General features: G+C 36.6%; 2 protein-coding genes across 2 annotated transcripts; both read left to right on the forward strand.

The window, feature by feature from the left end:
• Positions 1 to 8,914: 8,914 nt before the first annotated feature.
• LOC139840249 (phospholipase A(1) DAD1, chloroplastic-like) lies at positions 8,915 to 10,201 on the forward strand. Its single transcript, XM_071830497.1, has one exon. The coding sequence runs from the start codon at positions 8,915 to 8,917 to the stop codon at positions 10,199 to 10,201; it is 1,287 nt and encodes a 428-aa protein (XP_071686598.1).
• A 7,982-nt stretch (positions 10,202 to 18,183) lies between these two features.
• LOC139840263 (secreted RxLR effector protein 78-like) lies at positions 18,184 to 18,675 on the forward strand. The gene has a single exon (XM_071830516.1). The coding sequence runs from the start codon at positions 18,184 to 18,186 to the stop codon at positions 18,673 to 18,675; it is 492 nt and encodes a 163-aa protein (XP_071686617.1).
• Positions 18,676 to 24,066: the final 5,391 nt, after the last annotated feature.

The raw sequence follows: 24,066 nt of genomic DNA on the forward strand, positions 1-24,066 counted from the left end.
GCATACTCTTCATTCTAAAGTTGTTGAAGTACCTAGGGTCATAGAATGGGGACCATTAGAAGCTGTAGAATTGGCCGGGCCAATCAGGGAATTACTTGCACAGAGGTATGGTAATTCTACTTTTAACGATTGGGTACGGTTATTCAACATGCGTAGACCTGTATATAAAGTATGGTGTGAAGAATTGTTGTGTAGTATAGAATTAAATGATCAGGTAGCTAGTTTAACCGATCGATCTTTTATTAGATTTTTGTTAGGAGGTTCGATGCGCCACATGTCTTTACTAGACATGGCTCAGGCTTTACGTATATATACGCCTGAGGAGCTAGCATCTGCCGATTGTAGAGGGTTGATACTAAATGGTAGGAAGATAGACGAAAATTTTGATACGCATGGTGTATGGAGTCAAATGACTAGCCATCACCGATTCAAAGGGGGAAATTACTCTTATTTGGATATAGAGAGAGCTGAATTAAGAGTAATTCATAGGTTTTTAGCCAATTCGATTACACAACGAGGTAAGAACAAGGAAAAGGTAAATGAACATGATTTGTTTTACCACATGTGTATTCGAGACCCACAAAGCGCTGTAAGTATACCTTATTGTGTGGGTTATTATTTATCAGCTATGGTTAGGGGGATGAGACCGCATAGCATAATAAGAGGTGGTATATCTATTACTTTGATTGCTGAATATCTCGGTGTGGATGTAAGTCGGGGGGGATTACTAATCGAAGAACCAGAACCCCGAGATACAATAGGTTTAAATGTATACCATGGTGCGAAAGTTTTAAAGAGGCAAAATAACGCAACAGTACGATATAATGGTAGACATCCACAGGTTGAGAGAAACCAACAGCAAGGTAATGTAGGAGGGGGAAATGAAATGGCAGAAATGCAAAGGTTTATAACTTCACAAGAGTACGAAAATGCTAGACATAGAGCATTTGAAGATTGGCAAGTTCATCAAAACCAAATCATAGCTTATTGCCAACATATAGGTAGAAACTATATTCCTACTCCATCGCCCATATTCCCTCCCTGGTCTATAGAGATCCAACCACCGTATCCTACGTATAACCCAGCCGAAGCATTTTATAGCACCTATGGTTATGCATGGAACCCCTACTGGTATCAGTATCATCCCTAGTCTACTTAGTTTTATTTATTTTGTAATTTGTAATGTTGATACGTTTAATACTTATATTAATATTGTAATAGTTTTTATAATTTTCTAACTTTTATTATTAGATTTTAATAATTTTTGAATGTGGGGTAATATACCAAACTTCAAAAATATGAATATATGTTTGCAGTTTATCTTATGTACACAACAGGGTAAAACAACGCATTTTCAAAGACTGACATTAAGTTCAGCAAAAGCAACTAATTTTGATGACAAGATGCAAAATATATGTGAAATAACAACAAGACGGAATGAACAAATGATATGCACCATTTATCATTCAGCAAGCAAACACAAATATGTTTGGAAACTTTGGTAAAATTTAATCATTTTCACACAAATCACCCTCAATAATTTAAATTGTTACTGATTTCTTGCAAATGAGGGCATTGCAAGATCTTAAGTGTGGGAAGGGGTTAAATTCTTTCGGATTTTATAAAATTTTTTACTTTAAACACTTGGTTACCATTAAAAATACTAGTAAAACAGTAGTTGTATTAGAATCTAGTGCTCTCTGATAATAAAGAACAGCCCTAGTCTTATATACTGACTACCCAATTCTAGTAAAATTTTTCAAAATTTTCAACTAAATGAACTCAATATCATGTTTATACATATTTATGAACGATAAAACTAGGTTTTAACACCGAAATTATTGTTACCTCGGAAAGGACATAAATTGAGAAACAAACCAAAATGTTAAAATTCATTTAAAATGGAATAGAGGACAATAAAAAGGAAAATAAAAGCCAAGTGTGGGAAAAATTACCAAGTTATCTTAAACATATGCCACATATTTCTGTAACAAATAACTGAAAATACTTTTGCTTTGGACTAAACTAAACTGTTTTACCCGATGAAAGAAAAGAAGAGATGGATCTACACGATGAATCAATTCCATCAGTAAAAGGAAGTAAAGTCTTCCGAAAAAGAAACGCGCTTCTTGATTTAGGTCAGGAAGTTGTCGTCCAGACCAGCTGTAGGTTGACGAAAAATCTAGAAAAGTCATCTCTAAAATCAGCAGGAAATCCACGGACCTCAGCATAAAACAGGGTAGCCAGGTGGTCAGATTTATCCTAACCATGAGAAGGATTTATCTCGTACAATGGGGGGCACCGTGCAAATTAGCTTGATAAGACTAATAAATCAGATCCCCAGAAAGGATAATCTCCTTAAAGATTAAAAATCAGCTTTTAAACCTGATATTACTCAATCCTTGAGATTGACCTTAAAGATTGAGAATTACTAACTCATGGAATTCAATGATATCTAAACTCGAGCTTGAACGAGAAAATATTTTGATCAAAATTACAAACCGATTTGTTTTCTAAAAACCCATTTTCAATGCGTTCATTACCATTGAACGTAAAATCCTAGGAATTCACCTGGAATTCATTAGGTCACCTGAACCAAATCGGGTGTCAACCGTAAGAACGGTGGTTGCATAGCATGGTCAAAGACAGGACCTTGTGCCAGACCGGAAAATTATAAGGGTGAGCTTTACTATTGCTCCTACCAAGGATAGTAATTGCGTCCGACACGTTATAGACCATAATTAAAAGCATGTCAGGGGACATTGCCTTAACAGTTGCTTGTTCAATGCTTTCCTTTACAACTGGACGGTAGTTTACCGAAAGGTAATATACGGGACAAGTAAACTGGACGTGTTGCTTTCCAAATACAAGGTTAGCAAGTGGGTGACACAAAACCATAAGTTTTGAGCTAAAATTTTCAAATCTGAAACTCACCAAACCCACAAAAATATTTTGCAAACACCGGTGAAGGGTTATTCCGGAAAACTTATCTAGGGTAAAAGCTAGATTGAATTTTCAAAGATCAAATGTTTTAATAAAGATTCAATTTCCTTAATGAATCTAAATTTTTATATAGTCATGTGGGACTGTAAACCACAACGTTACTACCATTGTTTATACCGCCGTAAAGAAATCACTGATGTACAACGTGTGAAGAATAAAGAAGTGATTCTAGTATTTCAAGACTATATTGCTTGAGGACAAGCAACGCTCAAGTGTGGGAATATTTGATAATGCTAAAAACGAACATATATTTCATAGCATTATTCCTCAGTTATACAACGACATAAACTTTCCCCTTAGCTCGGTAACGTTTAGTCATTGGTCTTTGAACCGGTGAACGCGAATCTTAGATATGGATCCATAGGGTTTGACATCCCCACTCGGGCTAGTCGCGCTAGCATTTAACGGGTGTTTAATACTTCGTAAACATACGCACTGGCCAAGTTTACTTTTAGGGGGTATTACTATTACGTTAAGTTAGTTACCGGGTGCCCACGGATAAGCATATACTTTATCATACTGATTTGAATTACTGATTTAAACTGCTGATTGAAGCACTGAAATCTCGTGGTCTACATTGCATTACTGATTACAAACAAACTATAGCTCACCAACATTCGTGTTGACTTTTTAAGCGTGTATTTCTCAGGTGCTTAGACGATGTTGCTTTCGCTGATAGAATTGCTGTCTTGGTATTATAGACTTGTTGTTATGGACCTGCTGTGTTAGATTCCCGCTGCATTACTTAGAGATGTCTCAATCATGGAACTTTTATCTTGCATTCGTAACTTATGTTATTTTCAAATAATGACTTTGTAATGACCTTTGTGTCACGTTATCTTTTGTAAACGCTATCTTTTTATGAATGCAAAACTGGTTTTCAAACAGCATGTAGTATTTGACCGTGTAAAGATCCTGTTGTTGACGAATCATACACGATGATTTTGTACATATCATCATCATATTGAAGGCGAGAAACAACCGCCTTAATATGTTCGACCTCAACACCCTTGAGAAAACCAATAGAGATTACCCTGTTGATTAGAATATTTTGACCCTCGACATTATTTAATGAATGGAAATGGGGAGATCGGGTCTCTCCGGCGCACACCTCTTTCGGGCTTAAATTTATTAGTGGGTGCACCGTTTACACGAACCAATATTGATGTGGACTTAAGTTAATCATTTATCCAATTAATCCAACAACCCATGATGTTAAACAAGAAATTCGATTTTAGATAATCAAATGCCTCTGCAAAGTCAACTTTAAATAAAAACATTTCGTCTTTTGGCATTTCATGTCGACAACTGCCTCTTTTACAATTAGAACGCTATCCAATATGTATCTACCTTTAAAAAGACGCTTTGTTAGTACCAACTAATTTGTGTACTACTTTTATAAGACGACTTGCGAGAACTTTGCCAAGATTTTATAAAAAATTCCAGTCAGACTTATGGGTCGATAATCAATTAGTCCAATTGAATTGGACTTTCTAGGATGCACTGCAACCACGAGATATTTCCATGTTACACCAAAGCCATTCGAAAGCATTGACGATATCATATTTAGTTAGCTACCAATATTTTTTGAAGAATTTGATGTTAAAGCTATCAGAATCCAGTGATTTTGAACATCCACAAATTTCTATTGCCGACCATAATTCATTTTCTGTGAAAGGTGCTTCAAGAGATTCGACATCAAGTACCGAAAGCTTATCACAATGAAAGTTAAGTGAACCCGAGAAGTTAGCATCACGAGCAGCATCATGAGCTTTGAAAACTTTAGAATAGTACAGAATACCTCTTCTTTTATAGCTTTCGGTTCCTCTAATCAAACTACGTTTGATCGTCCTTGAATTATGCAAAACACGTAGAATACTTAAAAAAGTTAGTCATATAGATATATTAGGTTAGTTAGCTCAAACCCGAGTGTGAGTTCAGGTCCATTAGACCACACCTAACAGCGCGTCAGAATCCATCCGTCAGTATATGTTGCGAAAGTGACGGAAACTGATGGAAACTAATAATGCATTAGTTGGTGACGAAAAAAGTGTCTGTCGGTATTTTGACGGAATGGAGATTAGTCGTGAGTTTTGGATTCAATCAATCAGATTCCAGAGATATTTTATATTTATTATTTAATTAATTTATTTTCTCACACTATTTCATATCAGATTTTATCACATTACCCTACCCAACATTTGACACAAAAAACTGATACAACAGTTAAAAATATCAGAAACTGACATTGTTTAATCACACGCAAATTGCACTTTTGACAAAAAAAAAAATGCATAAACTGTATGTGATATCAGATGCACAATTAGAAATGGTCTTAGAATTAAATTATAGTACTTGGTATTTGAGTTTCACGTGATTTATAAATACTCTATCAACAATACAATAATTCTCACGGAATTTTTATCGTCTTAAGAGTGAGTTGGCATTTTTTTTTTTTTTTTCCTGAAAAGCAGAACAATTTTATTCCCACAATTATGAATACACAAATACATCACCTGCAAAAGTTTATGCAGGCCACTCGAGCAGTTCACAATTCTACAGCTTATATATATTTACAAAAATGATGCTAAGGAAGCGTTTTTAAACCCAGATATCTATTCCACTTTTTTAAATCCTTATCTATTACTCGTATTACTCTCAAATATCATGATGCTCTAACACTAGATGACCTTAGAAATGCTATCCTATCACAATAATGAGTCTTTTTAATTAACATGGTTATTTGAAATTTAGTTTAAATGCTGAACTAAGTGCATGTGTCATGACTCATGATACATACTCCGTACAAACAGCCATCTAGTTTCTTAAAATTACTTCAGATACATTCAATAAACATTAATCTAAAATTAACCAATATATTTAATGTAGTATTTTCTTTATAGATAAAGTTTAAGATTATCTAATGTTTTTCAACATGTTATAGAGGCACATGTTAGCATAGGGATGATCCTTACACTACTAAATTATTCATATATCATTAAATATGTTCTAAAATATTGTAGAACATCATTATGCATATTTGGTAATGTATGCATAAATTTAGTGGTGTAAAGATCACTACCTGTTACCATAACCATAACCATAACTATTTTATTCAAAATAAATTACAACGCACAATAGTGATCTAATCAATTTTCCTGTTTTGATTAATTATTGCAAAACTAAAATGAAGGAATAATTATTTTATTTACCATTTTAAAAAGAAATTAATTAAATTTCAAATAAAATAAGAGCAAAACTTGAAAGACAGAAAAAAAAATAGTGCAAGACTGCAAGGAGTAAATAAAGTAAAATAATATTATTATGTTCATAATAATAATAAATAATCAATAATACGAAGTCGTATTGACAGCCACACACAACAATAAGTCAATAAGCATTTTAAGCAAGGTATATAGGAATTAAAGTAATTTGTCTTATTAGTAATAGCATGCATTTTCAAAACGATTGTTTCTATACATTACACGTACGCAAAGTAAACTAAAGTAGTTGTTGTCGCAACACCTAAAATATATCTTTTTAAGAGGCACTTCCAACCATGACATCTGTCTTCAGATTAACAAACTACCACATCAGCGCTACATCATTATTTCATTCTCATTTCATTTCTATCACTAACTCATCACGTATCACTCTCAACCATCACACATTTCCTCAACCACTATAAATTAATTAATTGAATTATAGTACAAATATATAAGCAAAATGTACAACTAAATAAAGCCAAACTATTCGTGATGGTATATGCTTGAATATCACGAAATGAATGGCTAAATGGGATTGGCAAAGGATTAACATGATGCTCCTAATGGGTGTTTGATATTAACAATGTATTGGCATGGGATTGGCAACTCCTGCTCTAACTCGGCTGAACTTCAACCAGTATAAATAGAGCAGATGTAAAAACATAATAAATTTTTTATTACTAATAAAAATCTTGTTTTTAGTAAATTTCTTTTTTAGTGTAATTTTTTTTAAATGCGGATTATCTCCACTAACATAATAAATAGAATTAAAACAAATACAAAAATTATAATAAATACAAAAATTATTTATTCATAATAAATAGAATTGAAATAAAATTATAAAATTATAATACTATTAAAAAATAAATTAAATACGATTAAAAAAGTTATTAATTTAAGTCAAAGTTAAAAAATTATATTAATGGTCCTTTAACATCAACAATTAAATAATGTTTGGTACAAAAAGGGATGATATATCTAACATTTGAAATTACAAACCTATTTAAACGGCTACCAAGAAATTCTTATTGACTTTAAAATATCTTTGACAAAAATAAACTTTGCACTTATTCTTTTTTTATTTGTTTTGAAAAGCAAGGTATATTATTATAGAAAACTCAGGATGGACTAAGCCAAATGAGTAACTCAGCCAAATACAACGTAGACAAAATCTTGATATAGGTACAAGAATCGCAACAATAGGCACTTAGTTGCAAAGGGAGCAACTACAACCTAAGAGGCAACGATACCAAAAAGACATAAAATCTATATAGAGGTTTCAACACGTAGATACTCGAATTTGTAAGCCATTGAGTCCATTCAATCTTAATTTTTTTTATTCGAATGTAAATCCAATCCAACGATCTTAATTGGAATTTACATTAACGCCATAGGTCTATTCCAACACTTATTTATAAATACTTTAAGATTTCGGTTTCTTCAATCTTATTTAAACTTATGTCTAATTGAATATTTAAAAACAACAGAAATAAATGATTGATAGTAACAAATGATGATTAAAGGAGTATACTTTAACGATATTTAATACGGAGTATTTTTTAGCTATAGATATTAAATAGTAAATAGAAATAGAAATAGAAATAAATACTCCGTAGAGGAATGTTCATTTGAATCCATAAATTAAGTTGAGATCAAATGAACCAATGAGAGCGTGACATGTGGCGCGAAATCACATGTGATTGAAAAAAAAATTCCAAAAATTTTTTTTTTTAGAAAGAAAAATTTTTTATTTATATTTTTTTTCGAATTTTTGTTTTTGGAAATTTTTTTTCTCAAATTTTTTTCTACAATCACATGTGATTTACCTGCACAATCACATGTAATTGAATTGTACAGTCACATGTGATTGAATTTGACATGCATAATCACATGTGATTGACATGCATAATCACATATGATTGAATTTAACATACATAATCACATGTGATTGACATGCAGAATCACAAGTGATTGTAAAAAAAATTCCGAAAAAAAAAATTTTCAAAATAAAAAATTGCGAAAATTTTTTTTTCGAAAATTTTTTTTTTTTAGTTTTTTTTTTCAACCACATGTGATTTTCGCGCTACATGTCGCGTTTTCGTTGGTTCCTTAAATTTCAAGCAAATTAATGGATGTAAATGATTACAACTCATACTCCGTATATTTAAATATTAAAGTGCAGAAAATATTTTTGTACAATATGAATGAAACAACACTTTATAAGCTCCACGCGGCTTGTGACTCTTTGGTTGATGTAGAGAAATACATGGTCGGAGCTTCAAATGTTACAAAGTTTGTGCTCTTTCAATAATAATTCTGTGGGTCCCGGTCAACAATCTTCTACTAAAATTGTCAAAATCATGAGTGAAGATACTTATATAACGAAAAATAAAATGTAGAGCTCACACACTCAACTAACCCTCGTTGCACCGTCCAATTATATTCTCTTTTCACAACATTTTTTCTATCTGTTTGCACCTATAAATATGCAACTTCTACATCCAAACAAAGTGTATATATATGTCATCTCACAAAATCCAAATATAATAATTATAAATATAATATAATATAAACACCCAAAAAAAAAAAAAAAAAAAAAAAAAAAAAAAAAAAAAAACTCACGACTCATGAAGGGTGTCATTGGCATGGTAATTAAATCATGCAGTTTAGCTACACCACCTACTCATGTGTCTGAATTCTCAAACGGTTCAACTAGTACCAATCTTCCAACCCGAACCCGACAGTTAAGAGTCAAAAGTTCTTGGAACAGTGATTCAGGTCAGGCTCGGGTCGCCAACCGTGTCGCTAAACTTGGTCAAAAATGGAGAGAGTATCAAGGGATAAAGAACTGGGAAGGGTTGCTTGATCCTTTAGACGACGGTTTACGCCACGAGATTCTTCGGTACGGTGATTTCGTCGAAGCGGCGTACCGATCTTTCGAGTTTGACATGTCATCACCTGATTATGGAGATTGTAAGTACTCGAAAAACTCGATGTTGGATAGATGTGGGTTAGGGGGAAGTGGATATAAGGTGACTAAAAACTTGCATGCCACTTGTGGAGTTCATCTGCCAGGTTGGATTGAAAGAGTGCCAAGCTGGACATCCGTGAATTCCAGCTGGATTGGTTACGTGGCAGTTTGTAATGATGACGAGGAGATTGCGCGCTTAGGCCGAAGAGATGTGGTGGTAGCATTTAGAGGAACTGCCACGTGTCTTGAATGGATTGAGAATATGCGTGCTAGGCTGACGTCATTACCTAATGATGTGGCACATGAAAAGAGTAAAACAATGGTGCAAAAGGGGTTTTTGAGTATGTACACGTCAGCAACCCCAACGTGTCCGAGTTTAAGAGATATGGTGCGACAAGAGATGTCTAGAATTATCGAGACATACGGGGATGAGCCGCTTAGTGTGACGATCACCGGTCACAGCCTTGGTGCGGCCCTAGCCACTCTCACAGCCTATGACATAACGTCCACATTCGAACAATCCCCAATGGTGACTGTTGTTTCATTTGGTGGGCCCCGTGTTGGCAACAATAACTTCAGATCGAAACTTGAAAGTAGCGGAACACGAGTTCTTAGAATCGTGAACTCGACTGATGTGATCACGAAAGTCCCTGGATTCTTGGTTGATGATAGCAACGACGTAACAAAAAAGATAGTTCGTGTATCTAGGTTGCCAGGATGGCTACAGAAACGAGTCGATAATAACGACGGGTTTAGATATGCCGATGTTGGCAAAGAGCTTAGACTTAGTAGCGAGGCATCACCATACCTTACAAAAAGTGACTTTGCGACATGTCACGATCTCAAGACTTATCTTCACTTAGTTGATGGTTTTGTGAGTTCTTCGTGTCCATTTCGGACAACAGCTAAAAGACTGTTGGCCGGAACGAAACACACGAAACAACAAATTTTGGTTAGATGAAAAAACTGTTCTTCATAGTTAGTTAGAAAAACTTGTAGATTTGATGTTATGAAAACACATTGTATAGCTTGGAAGAAATTAAATATGAAAAACCCTAAATGGGAAACTATAACATTGATAGATAAGTGATATAAATGGTAAATTTACATCTGAAAATCAATGTTTATAATTTCATGCAAAGAAAAGATATTAAAACACTTTTCATGTGAGCTAAGTTCCTTACATCAAAAGTAAATGACCACTTTTGCTAGCTACTTGTACATATTAGTTATCATACCACGAAAAGCTTTAGTGCTAATTTAACAAAATAGTTATACAGTTATGATTTCAAACACTTCAAGTAATTACATCTATTGATAATATATATTTAAGATTTAAGATACTATATAGCTTTCTTCTCAAGTATATTATTAATCTTTTTTATACCTAATACTCCGTATAAGATAAGATGATTAGGAGTTGCCAAACTAACGCTGAAAAAAGATATTTATCAATACGGTTAAGTTGTTTACATTTGAGTAAAAATATTTATCACCTTAAATGATCTGTAAAGAAAAACACATCAATTTAATATCCATACTAGTTTTATGAGCCCGTGTGTTGCACGATATTTGTATAAATTAGTAATCGATAACGTTAATATTGATACTTATCAAATGTATAATACAATTACAATAAAAAAATTCTTTTGTTACTGATAAAATTTGTATCGAAAACATTAGTATTGAATACTAACGCATATATTCATACAATCTTGATTGAAGAAGGTTTTGAAGACGTGAACGTGCGTCATGAAGGAGGTGCATGGTTGTGGTGTCTTTTTCTTCTGTTGATGCATGTGTGGCTTTTAAACTTAATGATATGATGAAGTCGTTGTACTCGACTATTAAACTGATAACAAAAAATTCGTTGTGGAGGAGAGGATGGCATGGATTGAAATATATGGTATGCTGTTATGAACTTGGAAGGAGACAGCATACAAAAAAGTAGCTGCAACAGTGGGTAGATTCATGCGATGAAGAGATTGTAAGGATCGTATAGCCCAAACACAATGTCATGCAATATAAGCCCAAGAGTCCATCCTTTTCTAAAACCAATTGGTGATAGAGGGACTTCCCCTTAGACTTATATACATACATTTGTTTTGTCCCATGACCGATGTGGGACTTTGGTTTGCACCCTTACAAACCTCCCCTCAAACCTAAGTCCATCTAGGCCTCCCCTCCAACGATAGTCTGGATCCAACCTTTACCGCCGCCAACTCGGAACTCTCAACATGGTGGGAGGGCAGGGATATTTCGATACAAGGCTTTCCAGGATCAACTCATCGTGCCAGGGTCCCCCTCGAACGAGAGCTGGGTCCACTCATCGCTGCTCAAGACCGAGGGGTGCGCCACGTCGCTGCGTGCGCTCAGGGGTGCGCCCTACTGCGTCGTCCACCACATCGGGGCTATAGCCTAGCTCTGATACCACTTGTAATGATCGCATAGCCCAAACACAATGTCATGCAATATAAGCCCAAGAGTCCATCCTTTTCTAAAACCAATTGGTGATAGAGGGACTTCCCCTTAGACTTATATACATACATTTGTTTTGTCCCATGACCGATGTGGGACTTTGGTTTGCACCCTTACAGAGATTGCAGTGATTATTGATGGGGTGAGTTTTGCGGTGTCAATAAAAGAGGTGGGTTCTTGGCAAGTAAAAGTGGAAGAGGGAGAAGGGGATGATTCTGATGATGAGGTATCATCGATTCCATCTACTTTTGATGACGAAGGAAAAAAGGATCAGGAGGGGCTCGATAATGAGGATGTGAAGCAAGTTGCTTCACATAGCAAAATGTATGACAGTAACGATGAAAATGCAGCTCAAGGCAGTGTATTTAAGCCACAAAATTTAGTGGATAATGAAAATAACAATATTGAAGACAAGTATATGAAGAATAATGAGGTGCCAACTAATAATGGGTTCTTTGCAAAATTTGCTAAAAAATTGGAAGAAATGTCCAAGGCAGGGGAAAAAGCAGGTTTTTTTTTTTTTTTTTTTTAAAGCCAAGATTATATTACCAGAAACACACAAAATATACAGGAGCATAGGGACCTTACAACAAACTTGGCCACCTAAGAAACACGAAACAAGCATACCATACTAGACTAATATTACAAAAGAATTACATTTACGAAGCTATGGAACATCAGAGATGCAGAGACAGCAGCTCAGAAACACGAAGATGAACACCTACAGATTAAGATACACTCTTGGATTACTTAGCCACACATGCCATTCGACTTTCTTCCCTTTCACCCTATTAGAGATCCACTCAAAAGATTTCGCTTGTATTTCATTTAAAGCCACCAGTGCGTTCCAACATTTGTCTTTAAACACCTTGTTGTTTCAGTTACTCCTGTTAGGAAGAGAGGATCGCTTGGACGTTGGGAGATACAAATTTGAGAGAAAAACAACTCTATTACTCACAAGAATAGATTTACAGAGTATTACAAAACTCGTACAAAAAAACTCTCAAACTCACACACACTCTCTAGGTTGTGATTACACTTCTCTGAGTGATTTAGAATGATTTACAACTGAGGTTTGCACCTCTATTTATAGTAAAAATTCTATGGCGGTGGAATGGTGTGAACGGAGAAGGTTGGCGGCCGTCATCGTCATCAACTTTGCTACTTCCATATGAGTTGTCAAGGTTGCCTACTTTGAATATCTAGAAGGTGGGCTTCTAGATTGTAGGCTGGAAATCTTCAATTCTCCCCCTCCAACCGAATCCACAAACATTTCAGTTATGTCTCTGCATAACTCCAACTTCTCTCGAGTCACCACCTTTGTTAACATATCCGCAGGATTCTCCTTTGTATGGATCTTCACTAGTCTCAACAGTTGTCGATCAATTACCTCGCGTATCCAATGATAGCGAATATCAATATGTTTTGTACGGGAATGGTACATGGAGTTCTTGCTCAAATCTAGAGCACTCTGACTGTCACAATGTACCTTGTACTCCTTTTGCTTGATTCTAAATTCTTGGAGATAACGCTTTAACCACAACATTTCTTTTCCAGCTTCTGCGGCAGCAATATACTCTGCTTCAGTTGTGGATAATGCAACACACTTTTGTAGTCTTGACTGCCATGAAACAGCTCCTCCTGCAAAAGTGTAAATGAATCCTGAAGTAGATTTCCTACTATCAGGATCTCCGGCCATATCCGCATCTGTATAGCCTTCCAAGATTGGATCATCTCCCCCGTAACAAAGACATAGATTCGTTGTACCCTTAATATATCTGAGAATCCATTTTACCGCATTCCAATGCTCTTTCCCGGGGTTCGAGAGAAAACGACTCACTGTTCCCACTGCGTGAGCAATATCGGGCCTTGTACACACCATTGCATACATTAAACTTCCATCTGCTGAAGAATATGGTACTGAAGACATCTCCCCGATCTCTTCCTTGGATGAGGGACAAGAACTCTTGCTTAACTTGAAATGGTTGGCTAATGGAATGCTAACAGGTTTGGCATTGTTCATATTGAAACGTGAAAGCACTCGTTCAATATACTTCTCTTGAGATAGCCATAACCTTTTATTCTTCCTGTCTCGGGTTATTTGCATTCCCAAAATCTGTTGAGCCTGTCCTAAGTCTTTCATGTCAAAAGACTTAGAGAGTTCCTTCTTCAGCTTGTTGATCTTCGTTGTGTCTTTCCCTACGATCAAAATATCGTCTACATATAGTAGAAGAGCAACGAAATCTCCTTCAGAAAACTTCTGAATGTAGACACACTCATCTGCTGCAGTTTTCTTGTACCCGTGACTCACCATGCACGAGTCAAACTTCTTGTACCACTGCCTAGGTGCCTGCTTCAAACCATACAAACTTTTCTTCAGCTTGCATACGAGGTTATCTCCTGAAACCTCAAAACCTTCCGGCTGCTCCATGTAAATTTCTTCATGTAAATCTCCATGAAGAAAAGCTGTCTTTACATCCATCTGTTCAAGCTCCAAGTTCATACTTGCGACCAATCCAAGTATGACTCTAATTGAAGTCATCTTGACTACTGGTGAAAATATCTCGTCAAAATCAATCCCTTTCTTCTGTTGGAATCCTTTGACTACAAGTCGTGCTTTGAATTTCACCACTTTTCCACTACCATCCTTTTTCAGCTTGAACACCCATTTATTTTTCAGTGCCTTCTTCCCGCGTGGAAGTTCTACAATCTCATAAGTTTGATTTTTCTGCAGAGAATCCATCTCATCCTGCATTGCGAGCAACCATTTTTCTTTATCCTTATGAGTTACTGCTTCATGAAAACTCTCTGGTTCTCCATCTTCAGTAAGTAGAAGGTACTCGGATTCTGGATATCTACTCGATGGAATCCGACCTCGTTCAGATCTACGAACTTCTGGAACATTCTGAGGAGATCCACCATCATCTTGACCTTGTGATGGTGCTGGAACGTCTGGCAGATGGGGTTGTGGCTCCCCCTGCTCAGCACCGTCATTTTCCTCATTATATTCTACTTCTGGTATTTCTTCCTGCACTGAAAATTCATTTCTCATGAATGATTCCGTTGTTGCCTCTGACACCTGAGCAGCAACATTTGTCTTCTGAGATATTGTGGGCTTTTCAATATCTTCTATTGTCTGACTTTCATGGAACACCACGTCCCTACTTCTGATCACCTTTTTCTCCTTTGGATCCCATAATCTGTATCCAAATTCTTCATCTCCATAGCCTATGAATATGCATGGAGTGGTCCTTGCATCCAGCTTCTGCCTGAGCTCCTTGGATACATGTGTGTACGCCAAACATCCAAATACTCGTAAGTGAGAGTATGATGGATCCTTTCCAGACCAAAGTTTCTCCGAAACTTCAAAATTCAGTGGTACTGATGGAGATCGGTTGATTAAATAACAAGCGGCTCTGACTGCTTCTCCCCAGAATGGCTTTGGCAGCTTAGCCATACTGAGCATGCTCCGAACACGTTCCATGATTGTTCAGTTCATTATTTTTGCTATACCATTATGTTGAGGGGGAAGGTGGGACCGTCTTCTCATGTCGGATGCCATATGATCTGCAATAGGCATCGAACTGCCTGGAAGAGTATTCACCGCCGTTGTCGGATCGAAGACACTTTAACTTCTTTCCTGTCTCACATTCTACCATGACATGGAACTGTTTGAAGTAATCGAACACCTGGTCCTTTGTCCGCAATAAATATACCCACACCTTTCGAGAAGCATCATCGATAAATGTTAGAAAGTATCGGTTGCCGCCAATTGATTCAACCTCTAAGGGACCGCAAACATCAGAGTGTACCAGACTGAGTAACTCTGATCTTCTCGTTGAAGAGGAATTAAACGAGACTCTATGTTGCTTACCAAAAAGACAATGATTGCAAGGATCTAGTGCAGCATCCTTGTCTACATTGATAAGCTCCTTCTTTATTAGGGTAGACAACCCTTTCTCACTCATGTGACCGAGTCTCTGGTGCCATAAATTTTGTGAAGCCTCCTTTTCTGCAACATTAATGCTGTCTGTGCAGATCTTCACATGAGTCTTGTACAGTGTGCCACAAATGTGTCCTCGAGCGACTATCATAGCGCCTCTTGACAATTTCCATGTGCCTCTACTGAAATGACTAACATAGCCCTGTTTATCGAGAGCTACTCCGGAAAGTAGATTCAGCCGAAGAATAAGGGTGGAGAAACATTAGTGACTATCCCTGGTGATGTAGCTTATTGTTCAACGCATTATGAGACATGCCTTCACGTCTCACGAGAAGACACAAAATGGGTGGTAGATACTGCAGCTTCCTACCACGTGACTCCATACAAGGAAACTTGTTAGGAAGAGAGGATCGCTTGGACGTTGGGAGATACAAATTTGAAAGAAAAACAACTCTATTACTCACAAGAATAGATTTACAGAGTATTACAAAACTCTTACAAAAAAACTCTCAAACTCACACACAATCTCTAGGTTGTGATTACACTTCTCTGAGTGATTTAGGATGATTTACAACTGAGGTTTGCACCTCTATTTATAGTAAAAATTCTATGGCGGTGGAATGGTGTGAACAGAGAAGGTTGGCGGCCGTCATCGTCATCAACTTTGCTACTTCCATATGAGTTGTCAAGGTTACCTACTTTGAATATCTAGAAGGTGGGCTTCTAGATTGTAGGCTGGAAATCTTCAACTCCAAACGAGGTACGAACACACCCACTTTATCGCTTGCCATATTTTTTTCCCCATACTAGTCATTGATTGAGAACCTTTATCATTGAGTACATCGACTAGAGTATAGCTACCAAAGTTACCCATTTTCCACCATGTAAAGACACGAACCCACACTTCAATTGCGAGTTTACAAGAGATGAGATCGATATTTGCACAAATTATCGAGTATTGACCAACGTTTAATGAAGCTCTTATCAGTTAATATTCGTGGGAGGAAAAAGAGGTACAAAAGGGTATGGGTTTAAGAAATGTGCTCTGCTAATAATATTCAGTTTTTGGGGATTCAAGAGTCAAAAATGACTACGTTGGAGCTTTTTAGAATTAAGACAATGTGGGGTAATTATACTTTTGACTATGCGTGCTCGCTTTCTAGAGGTTTTTCTGGAGGATTGATTTCGGTGTGGGATCCGAACTTTTTTGTTAAAGAACGGGTTTGGTGTGACTCTAATTTTATCATAGTTAAGGACAAATGGACGTGTTCGAAATGTTTATGGGCCTAAGACAGTTAAAAAACGATTACTGTGGGAAAAGTTGTGTAATTTCATTGCCACGAATGAAGGAGAATTTGTTTGTTTTTAGGATTTTAATGAAGTTAGAGAGGAAGCGGAAAGATTCGGGTGTAATTTTCGTGCGGATGAGGCTTTGGTATTTAATACGTTTATTGGCAATTCGGGTTTTGTGGATGTCCCCTTGAATGGAAGGAGATTTACTTGGGTGAATAAGGCAGCTTCCAAAATGAGTCGCATTGATCGTGTTCTTATATCTCCTAACGTCTTTGATATTTTTGCAGACTTAAAACTAAATTCTTTATCGAGGGGCTACTCCGATCACTTGCCATTATTGTTGCAGGACTTGAAGATTGATTTTGGCACATCACCATTCAAGTGCTTCAATTCTTGGTTCTTATATGAGGACTTCGATAACATAGTTAATAATGCAGCTACTGAAATAATGAGCAACACAAATATTTCTCTACACGGAAAAATGAAGCATGTGAAATCCAAGATCAAGGTGTGGATAAAAGACAAGAAACGAAATGAAAATTCCAGGAAGTCACAAATAATGGATCTTATAAATGATATTGAAACTTCAATGGAATCTGGGCAAGCCACAAATTCAATGATATATGAAAGGAAAGATCTAGTTCATGAACTAGATAATATACAACACATATAAGATTTAGACGTTTTGCAAAAAAGTAGTGTCAAATGGGATGCGGAAGGGGATGAAAATTCTAGATATTTCCATTTTTTGTTAAACAACATCAGAATGATCAAATGATTAAAGGAATAATGGTTAATGGTGATTGGATTGTTGATCCCAATTTAATCAAAGGAGCATTCTATAATTTTTATTCTCTTAAATTTTCAGAGCAATATGCAGGTAGAAGAGTTCCACATCTTGCTCCCAATCACGTTTTATCTTTAGAAGATGCGAATGATCTGGAAAAAGAAATTAATGAGTCGGAAGTAGAAATGGCTAATTGGGATTGTGGTAGCAATAAAGCTCCCGGTCCGGACGGGTTTAATTTGGCATTTATCAAAAGGTATTGGGATTTTCTTAAAGACGAGGTGGTGAAGACAGTTGTTGATGCCTTCGCAACAAAGAAGATGCCAAAGAGTGCAGGTTCCGCGTTATTCACTCTAATCCCTAAGGTGAAAAACCCTTCCTTTATTAAAGATTATAGGCCCATTTCGTTAATTGGTGTCATTATAAAGTGATTACAAAGATTATGGCGTCTAGATTGGTGAAGGTAATGGATAGAATTATTTGTAAAGAACAATCTGCATTTATTGCGGGTCGTCAAATTTTGGACGGCCCATTTATTTTGAATGAAACAATGGAATGGTGTAAGAAACGTAAAGAAAAATTGATGATTTTCAAGATTGATTTCGAGAAAGCATATGACACGGTACCATGGGATTTTTTAAATTACATGTTAAATCTTCTTGGTTTTGGTTGTGTATGGCATTCATGGGTGTGTATGGTTCTTAAATCTTCAAGAACCTCTATTCTCGTTAATGGAAGCCCAACGGATGAATTCACAGTGCGTAGAGGTTTAAGGCAGGGAGACCCGTTGAGCCCCTTCTTATTTTTGATTGTCATGGAAGAGTTACATTTGTGTATCAAAGAGAAAATCCTTGAGGGGGTGTTCCATGGTGTTTCATTAAGTAATAATTCTACTATGGTTTATCATTTCTGTATGCGGATGATGCGTTTGTAATATCTAGTTGGAGTAGTGATAACTTGGAATGTCAATTACAAGTTCTGGACAATTTTCATGCATATTACGGTAAATCCATTAACATGACTAAATCGACTTTGTATGGAATGGGAGTTCAAGATGGAGATATTGAATCTTTTGTTTCTACGGCCGGGTGTACCAAGGGAGAACTACCATTCTTGTACTTGGGTTTACCAATGGGTGCATCTATGTTACGCATATCTAGTTGGTCGAGGTTATGTGAAAAGTTTAAAAAGAGGCTAGCGGGTTGGCAATCTAACCTTCTATCGATTGGTGGCCGTGCAATGCTTACGAAATTTTTCCTTGGGTCTGTTGGTATTTATTACTTCTCCATTTTCAAATGTCCAGAAACGGTAATTAATAATATTGAAAGCATGCGATCCTCTTTATTTTGGGGTTCTTCGGAAGGTAAGAGAAAGATGCATTGGATCCGATGGAACCAAGTTATGGCTTCGCTTGATAACGGGGGGCTTGGCATTGGTAGTAGTCGGGCATTCAACTATGCACTTTTACTAAAATGGGTATGGAGGTTGTATGCACAACCAGACTCCAAATGGGCACATGTAATTCATGCTATATACGGATGCGATGGTGGAATGAGTGGTGTCATCAACGGGTCTAGTGTATGGCCAACAATTGTCAAATTGTATAACAGGCTAAAAATTGAAGGAAAGATACCATTTAATGTGTTAAGGGTAAGAGTTGGCAATGGTAGGGATATTCGATTTTGGCACGACAACTGGATAGGTGATGGAACACTCACGTCTAAATATGGTAGATTATTTCATCTAGAGGAAAATGGTAGTTGTACTCTTGCTGATAGATTTGTAGAAGGTGAGTGGAATTGGGAATGGACAAGAGTTGATATTGGGGCTCGAAATATAGACACTTTACATCGCCTCATTTTTCATGTGGGCCCATCCGAACTTGCTGATATAAATGATACATGGATCTGAACGTTATCGGATGAAGGTACATATCAAGTGTCGAGTACTCGGGTTCATTTAGACGAGTGTATGCTACCGTTGGTAGACAAGCATACTCGATGGTTTACAGAACTCCCAAGAAAAGTGAATATATTTCAATGGAGAGTGACTTGGAACCATCTTCCGACTAGATTAAACTTCCACTTGAAAGGCATAGAGATTGAATATACTTCCACTTGATCTGCTACTAAATCTTCACACAATCAACACGCTTCATTCCCCAACAATATTCCAATCCGTAATCGATCTCAACCCTCTAACCCTAATAATGAAACCTCCATCATGTTCTTTAATTTCCCTGATCATTGGAATCAATTAGATCTCCTGGTATTCTTCAAAAGATATGGACAAGTGACGGATCTTTACATTCCGATCAGGAAAATGTTAAGGAATGGAAAAAGCTTTGGATTTGTTCGTTTCGCAGATATTGTTGATATAGATTACCTGCTCAAACGTTTGAATTCCATTAATCTTCACGGTCAATGGTTGAGGGCGTATAAAGCACATGAAAGAACAGGTAACTCCATAGGTACCGAAGCTCTACCATTCAAGCAGCCTGCTCAGCCTACATCCTCTCACTATATCCCACAACATAGCAAACCTAAACCAAAATATGCTCCCAAATCTACTGCCAACCGTGAACCCAAATCTCAGTATGTTCCTAAACCGGCTGTCAATACACAGAATGGCTCTACACATACTGATACAACTGATAAAGACAATTCTGTACCAGTGCAACAAAATCATACTAAAGATAATTCTGTACCAGTGCAACAAAATCACACTCACATTCCCCCTAACCCGGCCACTAAACCACGTCTGCTTGAATTGGAAGAAGAAGAACTGAACCAGCAGGTATTATCTAATGCAATAATAGGCGAAATTTTGAACATAGATTTAATTGAGGATTTTCCTGTTCTATGCACAGCAGAAGGCCTTTCAAAATTTAATATAAAATATCTAGGTGGGCTTGATGTTTGTCTAACTTTTGAAGATAAATGCACCATTGATAATATTCTTAGCAACGAAGACCATATTCTAAAACAATGGCTAAAGAATATTCGTCGTGTGCAATCGAAACCATTTCAATCGGCTAGGTTGTCTTGGCTTACTATTAAAGGTGTTCCTATCAGTTGTTGGTCAGAAAAGAACTTCAGGAAGATAGCGAATTGGTACGGTCCCGTTCTCGACACTTATAATTGTTCGTTTAATGGTAATCAAAATTTGGTTTGTGGTAAGGTTTTGGTTAAACTTTGGGGTCAAGAGGGTCTTATAAATACCTTAGTAAGTGTTAAAATCAAAGAAGAAGGTATATTTTATGTGCAAGTCATTGAGGATGTTAAAGGTATTGTGGAAATTGAGATGGAAGAATCGGATCCAAGTATTGATCTCACAGATTCAAATAGTAACCATGATATCAACAAAGACTCTTCACCGGAAAACTCTGATGATGAAATTGACGATGACTGGCCGCTGGAAGGTAATAATCATAATTCCAACGAAAAAGATCAAGGGTCTAAAGTTTTTGCCACGTCAGATAATTTTTTTGATATAAACGATGAAAGGAATAAGCATAAACCTACCACTCCAGTTAATGTTAGTGACGACACCGGCTCCTCAATTCCCCAGAATAATGAAGCTGATATTGAAAATGGGAAAACGAATGGTACTGTAATTGAAGAATCTTCTAACGAGGCTTCCACCAATGATTCGACTCCCTCTACCACAGATCATAACTCAAATCAAGATAGAACCCATGATCCAAGCCCAAATGAACCTACTTTTCCTGTCAAAGTCACGGCCCAGAATAGCAAGGCTGACCCAAACGAAAAATTGGGCTTGGCAAACTCATGTTTTGAAAAAGATTTTACCACGTTCATATTTAACTCTGGAATTAGCAAACCGTCTGTTGAAAAATCACCTGATCAGTGTTATGCTCCTAAAGATCACCCATGTAAAAAGCGTAAAACCTCAAGTAAATCTTCAATTGAATCTTGGACTAACATCAGAAATTGGAATGCTTCATCCAAATTCTTAAACGTCAAATCCCTTGTAAGAAGACCAAGAAAGAAACATTCGGTTCGTAGGGCTGTTTCAAATTCCAGATTGAGTCAGAAAAGCGATAAGGGTCATCAATCACTCTCTGAAAAGTCTTTAAATTGCGAGGAGGTCGGTGATATCTTGGGCTTGACTAGGAAAAAAGCTTCTAACAGGAACTAAGGTACACTCTTTAGGTACTTTCATAACTTTCGTGTTCTTTTTTAATTTTATATAATGAAGATACTATCTCTCAACATTAGAGGCTTGGGGTATGATGATAAAAAGAAATTCAATTGGTTTAAAAAAATTTGTTTTCAAAATAAACCTAACATAATTGCTTTGCAAGAAACTAAAGTAGATAAAATTTCTGAACAATGGATTGAAAAAATTTGGGGAAGCTGTGATTATCTCTATGCCTTTAAAAAATCAAAAGGGAATTCGGGTGGGATTCTAACGGTTTGGGATCCGAATATTTTTAAGGCTAACCAAGTTGTCGAACGAGAGTCCTATATTGCGATAAAAGGACATTGGCAGGATATAGGTACCGAGCTCATATTGATTAACACTTATGGTCCTCAAGCTGAAAAGGATAAAAAAGTCATGTGGAATGATCTTTCGGAGGCAATGAAATATGATAATGCTATGTGGGTTATTTTTGGGGATTTCAATGAGGTCAGGTTTGCAACTGAAAGAAAAAATATCGAGTTTTGTGAAAGGAGAGCCAGAATGTTTAATGACTTCATCAAAGATAATTCTCTCCTCGATTTACCTCTTGGAGGTAGAACTTATACTCGCATTAGTGATAATGGTACAAAATTCAGCAAACTCGACAGATTTTTGGTTTCGGAGCAATTCATCCAACAATGGCCGAATGCGAACGTATTGGTTCTTGACAAGAAACACACTGATCACTGCCCTCTGCTACTAAAAGATGGTGACATAGATTTTGGACCAAAACCGGTTAAAGTTTTTGATGAGTGGCTGAAACAAAAAGAATCTTATGATGTGATAAAAGCCGCATGGAATTCAAGCATCAACTCTAATAGACCCGACATTGTTTTTCGAGAAAAACTAAAGATTGTCAAGAAAGATCTTCGAAAATGGTTTTCTACATCTTACGGTAAACTAAATGTCGAAATAGAGGAATTATCGAATGCCATAAATGATTGGGAAAAGAAAGCAGAAACGTCCGATCTTAGTGAGGAAGATCTAGGTAATTGGATGAAAGATCGAGATCTTCTCGCGCAAAAAGAGAATACGCAAATTGAGATGCTTAAACAAAAAGCAAGATGTAAATGGGCATTAGAAGGAGACGAAAACAGCAAATTCTTCCATTCCTACATCCGGCGGCGGCACCACAAAAATAACATCCATGGAATCAACAAAGCTGGGGTATGGACTTCTAACCCGACTGATATTAAAAATGAAGCTTTTAATTTTTTTCAGGGTCTTTTCGAGAAATCCAATTCCGAGGGATGGATGCTTCATAATTGGGACGGTTCTAAACTTGAAGAAAGCATGGCCGAATCTCTTGAGTCTAGATTTTCAGAATCAGAAGTGCTAGAAGCTATCAAGGGGTGTGGAAAAAATAAAGCCCCCGGGCCAGACGGATTCAATATTCTTTTCTACACTCTATTCTAGGATATTATTAAGGGAGACCTTTTAAAGGCCATTCATTGGTTTTGGGAATCGGAGCAAATTTCTAACGGGTGTAATGCGTCCTTCATCACTCTTATCCCAAAGGTTAAAGATCCTCTCAACTTTTCTCATTATCGTCCTATTAGCCTCATCGGTAGTTATTACAAAATCCTTTCAAAACTGCTTGCAAACAGAATTAGAAAATTCATTCCGAGGCTAATAGGTGATGAGCAAGCCGCCTTTATTTCCAATAGATATATTTTAGATGGCGTTCTAATTGCTCTTGAGTCAATTGATGATCTCAAATCTAGAAATCAAAAGAGTTTTATATTTAAAGTTGATTTTGAAAAAGCTTTTGATTGTCTAGATTGGGACTTCCTTTGCGCCATTATGAATTTGATGGGTTTCGGGTCTAAATGGGTAAATTGGATAAAATCATGCCTTACCTCCACCTCAATCTCGGTCTTAGTAAACGGAGCACCAACCGACCAATTCTTCCCCAAGAGAGGAGTAAGACAAGGAGATCCTCTTTCTCCCTTCCTATTCATTCTTGCGGGTGAAGGTTTAAACCATCTCCTTAAGATTGCTACAAATAAAAAATTAATTAGTGGTGTCGAGGTCGGAAATGATAAGGTCGTCGTATCACACCTTCAATATGCGGATGACACTATCATTTTCGGCAAATGGAATATAAATGAAGTTAGAA

Source organism: Rutidosis leptorrhynchoides, chromosome 1 (assembly GCF_046630445.1).
Source record: "Rutidosis leptorrhynchoides isolate AG116_Rl617_1_P2 chromosome 1, CSIRO_AGI_Rlap_v1, whole genome shotgun sequence".
NCBI classification, from domain to species: Eukaryota; Viridiplantae; Streptophyta; class Magnoliopsida; order Asterales; family Asteraceae; genus Rutidosis; species Rutidosis leptorrhynchoides.